The sequence below is a fragment of the Ictidomys tridecemlineatus genome, chromosome 7 (genome assembly GCF_052094955.1).
Source record: "Ictidomys tridecemlineatus isolate mIctTri1 chromosome 7, mIctTri1.hap1, whole genome shotgun sequence".
NCBI classification, from domain to species: domain Eukaryota; kingdom Metazoa; phylum Chordata; class Mammalia; order Rodentia; family Sciuridae; genus Ictidomys; species Ictidomys tridecemlineatus.
In genome coordinates, this window is record NC_135483.1 from 143,889,993 (window position 1) to 143,905,856 (window position 15,864).

The window sequence follows — 15,864 nt, forward strand, 5'->3', positions numbered from 1 at the left end:
GATTATGTTTAGCTTTTGCTCAAAAACAATGTCCTTCTTTTGCCTCTCACTGCTAGCTTGATCACTGGTTTGCTAATTTCACCTTAACACCTATTGTTCCAAAGTGTAAAGAAAGCTACACCAACAAAGCATCTCCGTTCCAGACTTGAGCAGTAATGATGGGGGGGGGGGGGATTAGTTCCCAATAGAGCAGTATTATAACCAATAGTCAAGTAAGTCGATGCAAATTATGCTCTCTTATTAATACAGTGAGTTAGATTCAATCTATTTTTTAGTCATACTGCAAAAGAAATGCCATACTGAACTATTCTGTAATGTTAAAGCTTCTATAATCACTTAAATATACAGAGCTACTGAACCCTGAATTTCCCAACTGTTATGCCATGATTCCTTCAAGGGCTATTAAAGAAGTAGAATATAGCTTGGCCTGCCCTTTCACAGACTCCTGTATGTCAGCTCTGTTACTCTTAAAAAGATTTCTGCCAATCACATGTTCTTCAAAATTGTGTTTTCTGATCATGTGATACTACTGACATTGGGCTGTTTCTCATCACTAAAACATTTTCTCTCTCTCTCTCTCTCTTTTTCTTTTCCTAGAGTAGTTTTCCCTTACCTACAAAGGATATGTTCTAAGACTCCTAGTGAATGTCTGAAATTTCAAAGAATATTGTACTCTACCTGTGCCCTATATATACATATATACCTATACATATATAACTATGATAAAGTTAATTAATTTGTTAATACATACTTCTATAATTTACTGTAGGACTATCAAAACTATCAATACAATTGATAAGTAGCTTATAAAACATTAAAAAGAATCAAACAAACAGATAAGGAATCCCTTCAGTATTAATCCCTTTGGTATTTAATCCCTTCAGTGTTAAAATTACTTAATATTTAAATTAGTTAAAATACTCAACTAGTGTCTTTTATTACCTATTCACATGGATTGAAACTTCTGACACCATGAGCCAAAATAAAACTTTCCTCCTTCTAAGTTGGTTATTTCAGTATTTTGCCATAATGATGGAAACCTAATTAACACAACTTGTTACATACTATACAAAAATATATTGAACCGATCATTTATACCTGATTAAATCAGCTTCCATGTAACATGATACTATCGTAATTATCACATAATTCAAAAATAATTTTAAAATGGTAGGTGAAATCACCAAGCCAAATACCAAAAACAATTCATTATTAGAGACTATTCTAAATCACCTTCTAAATACCAACAGCCCTTCTTCTTACTGTGGGCCCTCTTTCTTAAACCACAAAGGAGGTATTTAACTGACTACAATAGATGTCCATGTGATCAGCACTGCTATTAGAAAGTAGAAAATGCTTTAAAAAAATTTTTTTTTCTTTCTTTTTCTCCCCCCCTCTTAATTTAGACATTTCATGTTGAACTTGTCTCTTACAACCAATCTTGATTCTGTCTCTTGACCTTATGGTGTTAAGAAAATTGAAGAACTGACATATGTAGCTACTTAGTCCATTTTAGGCTATAATAAACTATCTGGACAGCTACCTCTTTACCTTCTCTGCCTCATTTAGTTCTTCAATATGATTTATTTACTTACATCTCAGCTTCCAAGTGAGATTCTGAGAATCTCAAAAGTCCATCCAACTATAGAAAATATTTGTAATTTAACTTCATCATTAAAATGCTATCTAAAAGCATACTTGTTCCTTGGAGAGTCATTAAGTTATAACATATAAACATTAATTATCCAGTTCTAACTTATTAGTTTATATAAATTAACTTTAAATAAAAATTAACTTACTATTTTTTTCTTCTGGGATTTTAAATCATCCAGTGCTTCATCTAGAAAACAAGATTTATATCAAAGTTAAATTAGATATTAAGATACTTAGATATGAAGGAAAAAAAATCATGTCAAATAATATATTAAGTAATAACAAGAAAATTTTCCAATTTTAAGATTTCTCTTTATCTGCCTAATGTGTAGAGACAAAAATTACCTCAGCCTTTACCCATACATATTTCATATTTTTGCCTACATTATAAATTACAAGCCACTTGGGGGGAAAAAAAAATCAATGGACTTTATGTAGCAAGAAACACCTTTTCAAATTTAAAATGATGTACAAATATATATTTAAATGTTTTCTGAAATATACTCTCTATCATTTCTCTTTCAATATTCTATCCATATTAATTTATAAAATACCAAATATTTTTCAAACATCGATAATAAAAATACTTTTTTCATGAGGAAATGTGTATAATAGATTTTTTAAAGTTAGTCAATCTTCAAGATGCTGGGCATTAATAAAGAAAATCTTCAATAAAAAAATTTTTTTTTCCTGGTAAGGGAACTAAACCCAGAGCCTAACATGTGCTAGGCAAATGTCTACAACTGAGATACCTCCCCAGCCCCCCTCCCACCCCAACCTTTTTTTTTTCTTTTTGAGGCAGGCTTTTAATAAGTTACATGGGATGGCCTTGAATTTGAATCCTTCAGTTGTATCCTCCTGAGTAGCTAGGATTACAGGTATGTGATACCAAGCCCTGCTTTGTAAATTTTTATTACTATGCTTCAGGAGGGACTGAAAGGAGTACTAATAACTTCTCAAAATTAAACATTTTAAGATATGCCTATTTATTTAGATTGGCATGATGGAACATAAGAATCATTTCAAAGATACTTATGTCTGTTTAACAAATTAATTTTCCAATGTGATGCAGAAGGCAACACAATACCAGAGCTAAGGTAACAAAAACAGCATGGCATTGGCACCAAGAAGACCAATGGAACAGAAGACACAGGAACATAACTACAGTTATCTTATACTAGACAAAGGCACCATACACATACATTGAAGATAGCCTCTTTAACAAATGGTGCTGGGGAAACTGAAAATATGTAGCAGAATGAAACTTAACACCTATCTCTCACAAAATTCAACTCAAAGTGGATCAAGAATCTAGGCGTTAGATCAGAGACCCTGCACCTACTAGAAGAGAAAGTAGGCCCAACTCTCCCTCATGTTAGCCTAGGAACCAACTTCCTCAACAAGACTTCTAAAATGCAAGAAGTAAAATCAAGAATCAATAAATGGGATGGATTCAAACTAAAAAGACTTTTCACAGTAAAGAAATCAATCAAGAAAGTGAACAGATAGCCTATAGAATGGGAGAAAATCTTTGCCACCTATGCCTCAAATACACATTAATCTCCAGGATATACAAAGAACCTCAAAAACTTAACAACAACAACAACAAATCAAATAACCCAATTGATAAATGGGCAGAGCTGAGAGCAGTGGCACACATCTGGAATCCCAGCAGCTCGGGAGACTGAGGCAGGTGGATCGCGAGTTCAAAGACAGCCTCAGCAATGGCAAGGTGCTTAGCAACTCAGTGAGACCCTGTCTCTAAATAAACTACAAAAATAGTGCTGAGGATGTGACTCAGTGGTTGAGTGCCCCTGAGTTCAATACCCAGTACCCATCAATAAATAAATAGGCAAAGGAACTGAACAGACACTTAGTAGAAGAAATACAAATGGTCAACAAATATATGAAGGAAAGTTCAACATCTCTAGCAATCAGAGAAATGCAAATTAAAACTACACTTAGATTCTATGTCACTCCAATCACAATGGTAATTATCAAGAATATAAGTAACAGTAAATTTTGGCAAGTGTATGTGGGGGAAAGGCTCACTCATACATTGCTGGTGGGACTGTAAATTGATGTAATCACTTTTGAAAACAGTATAGAGATTCCTTAGAAAACTTGGAATGGAACCACCATTTGACCCAGCTATCCCACTCCTTGACCTATACCCAAAGGACTAAAAATCACCATACTACATCGATGCAGACACTGTTTATAGCAGCTCAATTCACCTTAACTACACCTATGGAACCAACCTAGGTGCCCTTCAACAGATGAATGAATAAAGAAAATGTGATATGTGTGTGTATATTAATATACATATATACAGACACAATATATATATACACACACATATATACACACATACATATGTCTATACACACACACACAACAGAATATTACTCAAGCCATAAAGAAGAATAAAATTATGGCATTTGTCAGTATATGAATGAAACTAGAGAATATCATGCTAAGTGAAATAAGCCAATCCCAAAAATCCAAAGGCTAAATGTTCTGATATGTGGATGCTAATATATAACAAGGTAGGGAGAGGGAAGAATAGAAGTTCATTGGATTAGACAAAAGGAATGAAGGGAAGGGAGGGGGATGGATATAAGAAAGACAGTGGAATGAATTGGACATAACTTTCTTATGTTCACGTATGAATAAATGACCAGTGAAACTCCATATCGTGTACAACTGAAAGAATAGGATCCTAATTAGAATAAGTTATACTGAGTGTATGTATAATATGTCAAAATACATTCTATTGTCATGTATATCTAACAAGAATAAAAAAAATTTTTAAACAAATTATTTTCCAGTTTTTCCTCTAGAAATATTTAACATGTATAAATAGGAATACTACCCCATCTGAAAGAAAAGTTATGACAGGATTTAAACATTTTATCAAATTGGACCTAAGTAATTGTTTCTAATTTCTAATTAAATGTATAAATATAATTATTATCTCTTCACTAAAATTTTGGGTAGCAAACACCTAAATAACTCAAAGTATGTCAAAATTCAAAGAAACACAAACATATAAAAAGATGGTTTTATTACATAATTTTTTCAAAATATATTCATGCCCTAACAGACGTTACTAAAGGGGAAAAAAATCTGCTGATATCTTTACATAGAATATCAATTTTTAGTTAGATAAAAATTGATATTCTATTTTTATCAACCCAAGTATCAATCCTTTAATCTAGGGGTCAGCAAACATTTTCCTTAAAAGTCCTGACAGTATATATTTTAGCCTGTATGCGCCAAAAGGCAAAATTGTGTCAGTACTTTTAAAGAAAAAAAGACAAGGAAAAAAATCCACAAATATCTTAACAACAACACTCAAATATTTTCCTAGTCTATTTGAGTTTATTTATTTATTTATTTGTTTGTTTGTTTGTTTATTTATTTTATAATACAGGACTATCAATGTAAGAGCAGAATTTTGAAATGTGGGATGACAACCTTTCACTGAATTGAGGTTCAAAGTCAATGTTCTCTATCATCATAATTGATTACATATGTTGACCCCTTACTGCTGATCTGTAATGAGATTTTATAAATTTAATTTTTAAAAATGATTTTTCACATAGCTAGGTATTGCCAAATATTGATATCAATCCATGAACATATGATCTTAATTGAGCATATTCATCATATAGAATGCATTTATAAAAGTTTATTACACTCAATATTTGTCTTTTAGCACATCATCACACTACAAATTAATGACTTCCAATCAAAGACTAGCAGAAGCTCAACTATACAATTAAATGGATTTATAAATATGGAAATTTCCTTTACACTTTCATTGAGATCTGAAAAACACCATTTGAACTATAGTTTGAGCTTAGATAATATATCTGCTATAAATATGTATGGAAATATAGAACTTGCTTCTGTTTTTACCTTTTCATAGCATTTTTTTAAAGTTACTTTTTGTCATTACAATGTTATTACTTTCTAAGTGACTTTGCTCAGCACACGTTTTGCATGTATGAATTGTCTTGCCTTGCAATCTTAGGATGAATTCATTAAGAACCATTATCAACCTGAGCATGATGGGATATGCCTGCAGTCCCAACTACTAGGGATGCTGAAGCAGGATTCAAGTTCAAGGCCAGTCTGTGCAACTTGGAAGACTCTGTCTCAAAACAGAATAAAAAGGGCTGGGGTTGTAGCTCAGCAGTAGAATGCTTGCTTAACATGTTACTATGGTTTGGAAGTGAGGTGTCCCCCAAAAGCTCATGTGTGAGACAATGCAAGAAGGTTCAGAGGAGAAATAATTAGGTTCTAAGAGTCTTAACCCAATCCGTGAATTAATCCCCTAATAGGGATTAACTGAGTGGTAACTGAAAGTAGTAAGGTGTGGCTGGAGGAGGCTTTGGGGTATATGTTTGTATCTGGCCAGTGGAGCTCTCTGATTCATGAGCATGATGTGAGCTGCTTCCCTCTGCCACACTGTCCTGCCATTATGTTCAGCCTCACCTAGAGCCCCAAAGAATTATTTAACAAATAAACTACTGTAACTCGATGACTGATTCTAATAGGTTCTACAAAGTAATACAATGAAAACACACAGAATTTAAACACCTTACAGTTTTGTGAGTCTTGCAAATTTGTCCAGCTAAGCTTTTTTCTTCTTCATACATATTTTTACCACCAATAGTTGTAACACATCTTGGCAGATTCCACTTTAGATTGAATTAAATTATTGTCTTCTTAATTTCTTTGAAAATATTCTCACTTGAAGTTGGTCCACACAGAATTTTTTTAGAAGCCACTTCAAACTCAGAGTTGACTCCTCAAATAAGTTATAATTGAGCAGTATCAGTAATATCTGTCAACTCATAAAGAGCCAAGGAAGATCACTTGAAATCATTTGCCTCATTTTTAAATCAACTATTCACATGGTTCCCAATTTTCTCAAATTCTCCCAGCAACTGTTCTTGCAGAAAGGCTACTAGTCTTAGGTAGATTTCCTCAGAACACATTTCTTCTGCTGCTGCAATCAAACCAATATAATTAACTCACCATCAGTAAATGGCTTTCCATGCTTCAGAAACAAGCCACTTAGAAACTTACTTTGACTAAAACCATAGTTTCACTTTTTTATGAAGAAATTCTGCTATAATGAGATACTCCATTTTTAATTTTAGAAACTTACTTTGACTAAAACCATAGTTTCACTTTTTTATGAAGAAATTCTGCTATAATGAGATACTCCATTTTTAATTTTCTAACATTTATGACCACTGCTTTTCTGTGAGTTGAGAATATCATGATGGGTACTTAGTATGGTAGTACCAATACATGCTGCATTCTTTTAGCACAACTATAATGCCTTTGTATTTTGATAACAGGCCATATTCCATATACATAAAAGTATATGGTGAATATGTATGAGTAATAAAAATAAAATTGTCATAGTACACCAAATACATGTTGCACTTAACATACTGTCAAGTTATAAATGCACCACTGTGATTTGTCATGGAATAACCTAAAATAAGATATGGCTTTGTCCTACAACAGTTTTATAATGTGATAAGAACTACATGAACAGCCTAACACAATTATTCAATTCTGCCACTATAGAATGAATGCAGTTATATAAACAACACATACATGAATGACATGGTTATGTTCCAATAAAAACAAAAATTTGAATTTCATAAAATTATAACACTATCACAAAATATTATGGTTCTTTTTAATTATTCTGAAGATTTTAAAATATAAAAATCATTTAATCACAAGCTATACACAGTGGTGGACAGGACTTGACTCACAGGCTGTAATTTTGCCATCCCCTGTTTTTATCTATAACGGGTTCAACTAACTAAATCTAATAGAGAACAATAAACAACTAATAACTTCAGAATTTTTAAAATATACCATGTACCTGACTATGCTTTTAAAAAATGTAAGAATCTAAGAAAATCTTTTATAAAATCTGTTTTAAGTGTACATGCAATGCCTATTCCAACAACTTAGCAAGGTTTCAAAAAATAAAAAGGACCTCTGAGATAAATTTTGAAGCAAAAAAAATATATGCATGTGTGATCCTTTTATATAATAACCATGTCCAGATTTCCCTGTTTATAAGTTAAAATATTCAAACATGTAATTTCCTTAAAGAAGTATTCTTGAGGATTCTTTAGAAATAAGGTTTTTATATCATTTACTATTTTGTTATTCCTGGAAGTCAGAGAATATTTGTTTTAAGCATCTTCCTACCCTCTCACCATCTACTACAACACTAAATATCACTGAAAGCAGTATTATAAGATTAATTTCCTTAATCTGATAAAGTTATCAGTATTTTAAAATACCAGAGTAAATATCATAATTAATGATAAAGTGTTAAAGGCATTTCCACTGAAATCCAGGAACAAGATAAAGACAGCTGCTATTTCCATTTCAAATCAATATTGTATTGGGTCCTAACTTACTTAGTACAAAAAATTAAAAGAATAAAGATTGAAAAATAAGAATCAGCTCACATCTGTATAACACCTTGCAATTTTTATATGCTTTCACATAGTTATATTTTATACTAGTAACAGTCCTGCCAAAATCAATATTTCTGTTCCTATTTTATAAATTAGGAAACTGAGGTTCAGAAATATGTTTGCAGAGCAGAAGGAGACTAGTATAAACAAAGCAAAAGTGAAAAAAAAAAAGGAAAGTGAAAGAACATAAAGTCAGAAAAAAGAATATAAATCATAAAGTCAGGGGAAGAATTCAGATTTTATTCCAGTTACAACCAAAAAGCCATAGAGACCTTTAAGCAAAAGAAAGACAAGATTTGCTTTATACCTTAAAAATAGACTAAGGGCCAGGCACAGTAGTGTACACCTGTAATCCTAGATACTCAGGAAGATGAGGCTGGAGGATCACAAGTTCAAAGCCAGCTTGGGCAACTTAGCTGGATCCTGTTTCAAAAATAAATTTTAAAAGGGGCATGGAAGTAGAAAAGATGGTGGAATATGAGATGGACATCATTACTCTAGGGAAAATGTATGAAGAAACTAATGGTGAGACTCTACTTTGTCTACAAGCAGAGAAATGAAAAATTGTGCTCCATTTGTATACTATGAATTGAAATCCATTCTGCTATCATGTATAACAAATTTAAATAAATAAATAATTTTTTTAAAAAAGAAAGAACTTTAAAAGGGGCTGGGCATGTAACTCAGTAGCAGAGCACAGGCCAGGCATGTGCAAGGCCCTGTATTCAATCCCAATTGGGGAAAAAAAAAAAATAGTAAAGATGCCACTGCAGTAATAGAAGGAAGCGATGACAATGGCTTAAAGTAGAACTGTAGTAGTAGAAAAGATGAGAATTGGTCAGATTCAAGATAATTTTGGAGGTAAAGATGATGTAACCTGCTAGTAAATAAATGAATGTGAAAGAAAAATGAAGAGCATGACTCCCATATTCTTGATCTTATGATATTTTATGTGTTTATTGGCTGAGCTACAGGGTGTACAGATGTTTGGTCAAACACAATTCTAGATATCTGTGAGAGTGTTCTGAAGCAAGATTAACATTTGGGAGACTTTGTAAAGCAAATTGTCTTCCTTAAAATGAGATGTTCTTCATTCAGTCAGTTGAAGGCTTAAATAAAACAAAAAGGATGATCCTCCCTAAGTAAAAAGGAACTCCATATGCTTAGTTACCTTGAATTGGGAAATCTATCTCTTCCTGCCTTCAGACTTAAACTGAAACTTTGGCTCTTCCTGGTCTCAAACCTGCCAGTTTTCAGCCTATAACTTACATCACTGTACTCTTGATTCTCAGACTTAGAATGGAACTAAACCATTTGTTTTCCTGGATATCCAGCTTGCTAACTAAAAATCTTAGAACTTCAGCCTCCATAATCACATGAGGCAATTCCTTATTTTAGTAGGTAGGTAGGTAGGCAGGCAGGCAGGCAGAGAGACAGACAGACTCTATTGATTCTGTTAGTGTGGAGAACCTAATTAATGGATATTAACAAATAATTGTATAGAGATGGGGACAGGAAGGAGCACATATGGGAGAGTGGGAGTAAAGGGGAGAAGCTATAATAATTCTGTTTTGGCTATGTTAAGTATGAGACACCTACCAGACTCCCAAGTAAAAATGTCAATTAAACAGCTAGGTACATAAGCCTTCAGACTGAACCACAGACTTAGATTTAAATCTATGGGAGTGGATAAAATCACCTAGAGATGCACTGTCCAATATAATGCCCACTAGCCAATGGGGCTATTTAAACTGATTGAAACTAAAACTTAAAATCAAATTCTACGGTTGCATTAGCCACAATTCAAGAAAAATAACTAGCAGATATCATATTGAACAGTAAAAACAGATTACTTTTATATTATAGAATGTTCTATTGGACAGCATGTATCTAAACAAATTACCAAAAGAAAAAAGCCAAAGATAGAATTTTAGTAGAGGAGACATAAGCAAATAATACTGAGAAGGAAATCACCAGTGAAGTGTCAAAGAAGCTTAAAGATACAAATGCTTTAAGAATAGAGAAGATAACTGAATTAATTCAAATGCTATTAAGATATCAAGTTGAATGAGAAAATAGAACTAACAACTAGCTTTGACAAGAAACAGATCATTAATGACCTTGAAATAAGCCACTGCAGTAAAAAGTGGTGGAAGCAAAACCTAAACAAAATAGGTTGAGAAGGAATACGTGTGGGGAAAAAGAGCTACCAAAAATAGACAACTGTTTAAGAAAATTTATTTTGAAAGAGAGAAATAGGTGGTAGTTTAAAAGGAATACGGGGTCAGGATAGTTCCCCTACTTCCTACAGGTGTACTGAGGCAGGATTATTTGTCAGTAGGAATGATCCAATAGAAAAAAAGTGAATTTACTAAGGAACTAAAATAGAACCAATGAGGGTTGTATATTTGATATCTGCAATCTATTTAAAATGAGTCTGGTCAGTATGTTGTGTGATTTTCCTCTAACAAGTTTAGCTATTCTGATATGATAGAGTACTTAAATGTATTTAAACAGTGTTTACCAATCATTGATTAAGCATATAATTATATTTAAACAGAATGTGGTTTGCCAGACAAATAGGATGAGAAAAGGGGCAAAAGAGTCAAGTATATCTGGGAAAGAAAAAAAAAATGGTCATTTGGGTTATACCACAGGCCCTAAACTGAGAAGAGAGATCATGAGCAAGGAAGGCAGTTTGAAAGTCTTATATTTGTACAAACCTTACATGGATCATAGGTCAAACCCACAAAATATTTTTCATAGCAAATAACATTTATGAAACAATCAGAAATTTAATATTTTTATATTTGACATTTTATGATATTAAGAATTAAGTATGATAATGCATTGAGTTTAATATTTTTTATGAGTCCATTGTAGACAGCTATATCAGGAACATACTTCAAAATAAACAGGTGGTTTGGGAATAGGGATATGACTCAGTGGTAAAGCGCTTGCCTGGCATGCATGAGTCCCTGGGTTCAAATCCCCAAGCACCAAAAAAGTAATAATAATAGTACAGGAGAAGAAGATGGTAAAGATAAAAAAGAAACAAGATAAACCATGTGTTGATAACTGTTTAGGATGAGTTATAGGTATACGAGGGTTCACGATATTATTCAGTGCATTTTTATAGAGTGAAAAGTTAAAATAAAAAAGACAAAAAGCACATCATACAGAAAGTTAACTTAAAATGAAATGTATATCTCTAGTTACTTATAATTCATACATTTGAGACTGAAAAATCTTTAAAACTTAACATGTGTATAGAACTTTTCAGAAGCAGATTTTATCACTCTTTGTATATTTCAATTAAAACAAATGTCAAGGGGCTGAGAGGTGAAAGAAAGTGGTGTAATTGACAAAACAAGTCAAAAGATACAGAGTATAATTTACTCTATACCAATGTTTCCTATAAAGATGAATTTAGTAAATATGTCTCAATTTAAATAAATGTTTTATTTATTAAAATTTCTGAATAAGAAATAATACAGGGCTGGGTTTGTATGGCTCAGCAGTAGTATGCTCGCCTAGCACATGCAAGGCCCTGGGTTCGATCCTCAGCACCACATAAAAATAAATAAAATAAAGGTATTGTGTCCAACAACAAGTAAAAAATAAATATCTTTTAAAAAAGAAATAATATAAATTATATCACAATATATCATATATAGTATTCATCCTAGCATCCTTATACTTACAAAATAAATATTCATAAAATTCACTCTAATCTCTCCTTTGTTAGATCCTATACATGTTTTTACACATATTTTCACAAGCACATTCTTATGTATATTCATATTTTCCCATATTAATCTTAACTATTGAACCACAATCCTAGCTCAGTACAAAATTTGATTAACTTTTCCATATCTCTACAACAAAACCTAATGTGAATTAAATCCATGTACCTGAGTAGGAATTTTAGTGTATTCTGAATTCTGTTTTATATATTCACTGTTAAATTTGCATACATAACACAATATATCATATATAGGATTCATTCATGTGTCCCTATATTTACAAAATATGTATTAATATGATTCACATTTTAATCTTCCCTGTTTCATATTTTGTATATTTCTGTGTTTTCAAAAGTACTTTCTTATGAATATTCGTATTTCCCCATGTTAATCTTAGTTATCTAACCCTAACCTTAGCTCAGTACAAAATTTGATATTACCCTTTCCATACCTTTAAACCCAAACATAATGTGACTTAAATAAATGCATATGAATTTTAAAGTGTATTTTGAATTCTGTTTTCAACTTTCAATATTATGTTTGCATACAAAAAAAGAAAAAACACAAATTAATAACAGAACCATCCAGATCATTCATAACCTTGTTCATGTTTTATAGCAAAAATTCTTCAATATTTACCACATCAACATTTCAATATATCATTTCACAATCCACCTTAAAAACCATGGGTGCCTACATAACAGGGTTTTTTTCGGTAATAAAAACTTGGAATTTAAACTTACTATTTCTTTCTGTTCTCTTGGAAAAGAAGAAAATAAGCACTGTTCTTATGCTCCAGATGCTAAAGGGGAAGCAAAATTCAGAAACAAAAATCATTAGGGTAGGTGAATTATAAACCATATAAAATAAAAACATCTATTTCCACAGTTACGTATATTATTTCCCTTTATAAATTGAAAATCAGAAGTACTGCTTTCTGTCATGTAACATCAGAAACATATCTTTACTTTAAAAGGAGGGGGTCTCAGCCTGAAACCCATGGACTTTTAAAAGGGCCCCTGAATTGCAAAATTTCATTGGGTGCCTTAATACACTTCTCTAGAGAAATCATTGCTTTCATCAATTTAAAAGGGGTCCATAAACCCCCTTAAAGAATAAGAACAATATTATAAAATCTTCTTACCAAGTATCAATTCCAAAATATTTTCTTTTTAGTATGTATTAGGGCAAGAATGTTTTGCTTTTACAAATTTAACAGCATTATATTATTGTAAGTTGCTATTCCTTTCTTACTACTTAACACTGAACAAATCTTCTCTATTCAATAGAGTAAGCTATCTGGGGAAAGAAACACACACAAAACAAAAAAACCTTACCTTCAAATAAATGCTTGCTAAGAAATCTTGCTAAATACCTGCTTCTAAAGATGTTGTAAGAATAATTCTTTAGGCCTTGCATTAGTGTAAGACATCAAGTGATATTAAAAGAATTAAAAGAAACTCAAAAATTAATCCTAATCATAAACTAGTCAAGATGCTCTATTAAATTCAACATAAATACAGCCAAAAAACATTGTTCTCTATAGAACGTGGCAGAAATATACAAACATTACTTGTTTTAAATAAAAATACATTATTACATCTGGATATAAATTCAGAATATAAGTATGAAAATTATATTATTATATAATTATATTATCCATTCTAAAATACAGCATTGTTATTTTGGGGAGTATTATGGTTTAGATATGAGATGTCCCCACTAAGAGCCATTGTGTGAGACAATGAAAGAAAGTTTAGATGTGAACAATTAGGTTATGAGAGCCTTAACCTAATCATTGGATTTATAATCTTCTGATAGGAATTAACTGGTAACCCTAAGCAAGCAGGGTATGACTGGAGGAAGTGGATCCCTGGGGTTTTGCCTTTGGGGTATATACTTTATTCCTGTTGAGTAGAGCGCTTGAGTGTGCACACACTAAGCTCTCTCACTCTCTCCTCTTCCTGGTGCCATGTTCCCAGCTGTTTTCCTCTGCCACACCCTTCTGCCATGATGTTCTGCCTCACCTCAAGCCCCAAGGAATGGGGCTGGCCTTCTATTGACTGAGACCTCTGAAACTGTGAGCCCCAAAATAAGTGTTTCCTCCATTAAAGTTGTTCTCATGAGGTCTCTGGGTCATAGCAGTGAAAAAAATGGCTAAAACAGGGAGTCAGCCTGCAAGGCAGCCACCACTGATCTCTGTTCTCCTTGTGTCCAGATCTTAGTGTAGTCTTCTCCCACCAAACCTGGTCTGTGTGACCAATAGCATATGGCAGAGGAAATAGTATGCCACTTCGAGATAAATTTGTAAAAATCTGTAACTTCCATATGAAGCCTCCTCTTTCATTTGTCTTGCTCTTTCTTGGATTACATGCTGAAATAAAAGTCAGTTACCATGACATGAGAATAGTCAGGAAAGCTGGATACAGTGGCATACACCGTAATCCCAGGTGTAATCAGGAGGCTGAGGCAGGAGGATCCCAAGATGGAGGCCAATCTCGGAAATTTAGCGAGATCCTGTCTCAAAATTAAAAATAAAAAGACCAGGGATGTAGCTCAATAGAGAGCACCTTGAATTCAATCCCTAGTACCACAAAAAGGGGGTGGGATGGGGGCAGAATCAAGGAAGTCTATGGAAAAGCCTGTATGGTGAAGAACAAAAGTGTGGTAAACATCCAGCAAAGAAACTAAGCCTGCTAACAACTGTGTATATGTGAGAGTTAGAAGCAAACACAGAAAAAATTAGCCAAAATATATAAGACTACACCAGATATTATCTTTGTATTTGGATCAGAACCCATTTTGGAGATGGCAAAACAACTGACTTTGGCATGATTTAGGATTCTTTGGATATTGCAAAGAAAAATGAACCCAAACACAGACTTACAAGACATGACCTGATGAGGAAAAAAAAAAAAAAGATCTCAAAGAAATAGTCAAAACACAGAATAAAGAAAGTCAGGCAGTGGTAATACACTATGGGAGGGTAGGGGGTGGCAGTATACTAGAGAAAAATAGAGTTACTTTAGATTAGGTAGAGGGAATAAAGGGAGGGAAAGGGAGGAGAGGGGATGTAGGGTTAGAAAGGATAGTAGAATGAAACAGACATTATTACTTTATGTATATATATGACTACATGATCAATATGATTCTACAACATGTACACTCAGAAAAATGAGAAATTATATCCCATCTGCGTATGATATATCAAAGTGCATAAATGCATTCTACTGTCATATATAACTAATTAAAACAAATAAAAAATTTAAAATTTAAAATTAAAAAAAAAAAATGTCAGGCAAAAGCCAATGCTGATGCTGGCAAAAAGAAACAAAGTGGGGCTGGGGATGTGGCTCAAGCCGTAGCGCGCTCGCCTGGCATGCGTGCGGCCCGGGTTCGATCCTCAGCACCACATACCAACAAAGATGTTGTGTCTGCCGAGAACTAAAAAATAAATATTAAAAATTCTCTCTCTCTCTCTCTCTCCCCTCTCTCTCTCACTCTATCTTTAAAAAAAAAAAAAAAAAAAAAAAAAAAAGAAACAAAGTGTCTAGCAATATAACTGAAGATTGGATACCCCCAGAAGAAAAATGTGTTCTTCAATGACTTCATCTGCTGTGACTGTGCAGATTAGTTAAACCTTGAGATTACTGCAGCCCCAGTCAACATCTTAACTCCAATTTATGTAAAAACAAATGACTATGAGACAGAACAACCCAACTATGCTACTCCCAACATTCCTGCCCTTCAGGAACTGAGACATAATAAATGTTTGTTGTTTTAAACTAAATTCTGAGAGAATTTGTTACACAGCAATAGATAAGATATATTCTGATGATTTACTTTTATGATATGAAAACATCAAGTAAGTAGCTAATTCCTACATAGTACTTGGAAAACTACCTAAACAATCAGAAGAAGAAAAAAAAAGGACA

General features: G+C 32.8%; 1 protein-coding gene across 2 annotated transcripts in view; it reads right to left on the reverse strand.

Moving 5' to 3' along the window:
• Lnpk (lunapark, ER junction formation factor) overlaps window positions 1-15,864 on the reverse strand; it is a 72,453-nt gene that overhangs the window by 39,931 nt on the left and 16,658 nt on the right. For both annotated transcript variants that reach the window (XM_005324624.4, XM_005324625.5), the window contains exons 5-6: window positions 12,673-12,731; window positions 1,800-1,840 (exon numbers count right to left, since the gene is read on the reverse strand). In XM_005324624.4, coding sequence (XP_005324681.1) covers window positions 1,800-1,840; window positions 12,673-12,731 — 100 coding nt within the window. The remainder of the gene's footprint in view (window positions 1-1,799; window positions 1,841-12,672; window positions 12,732-15,864) is intronic.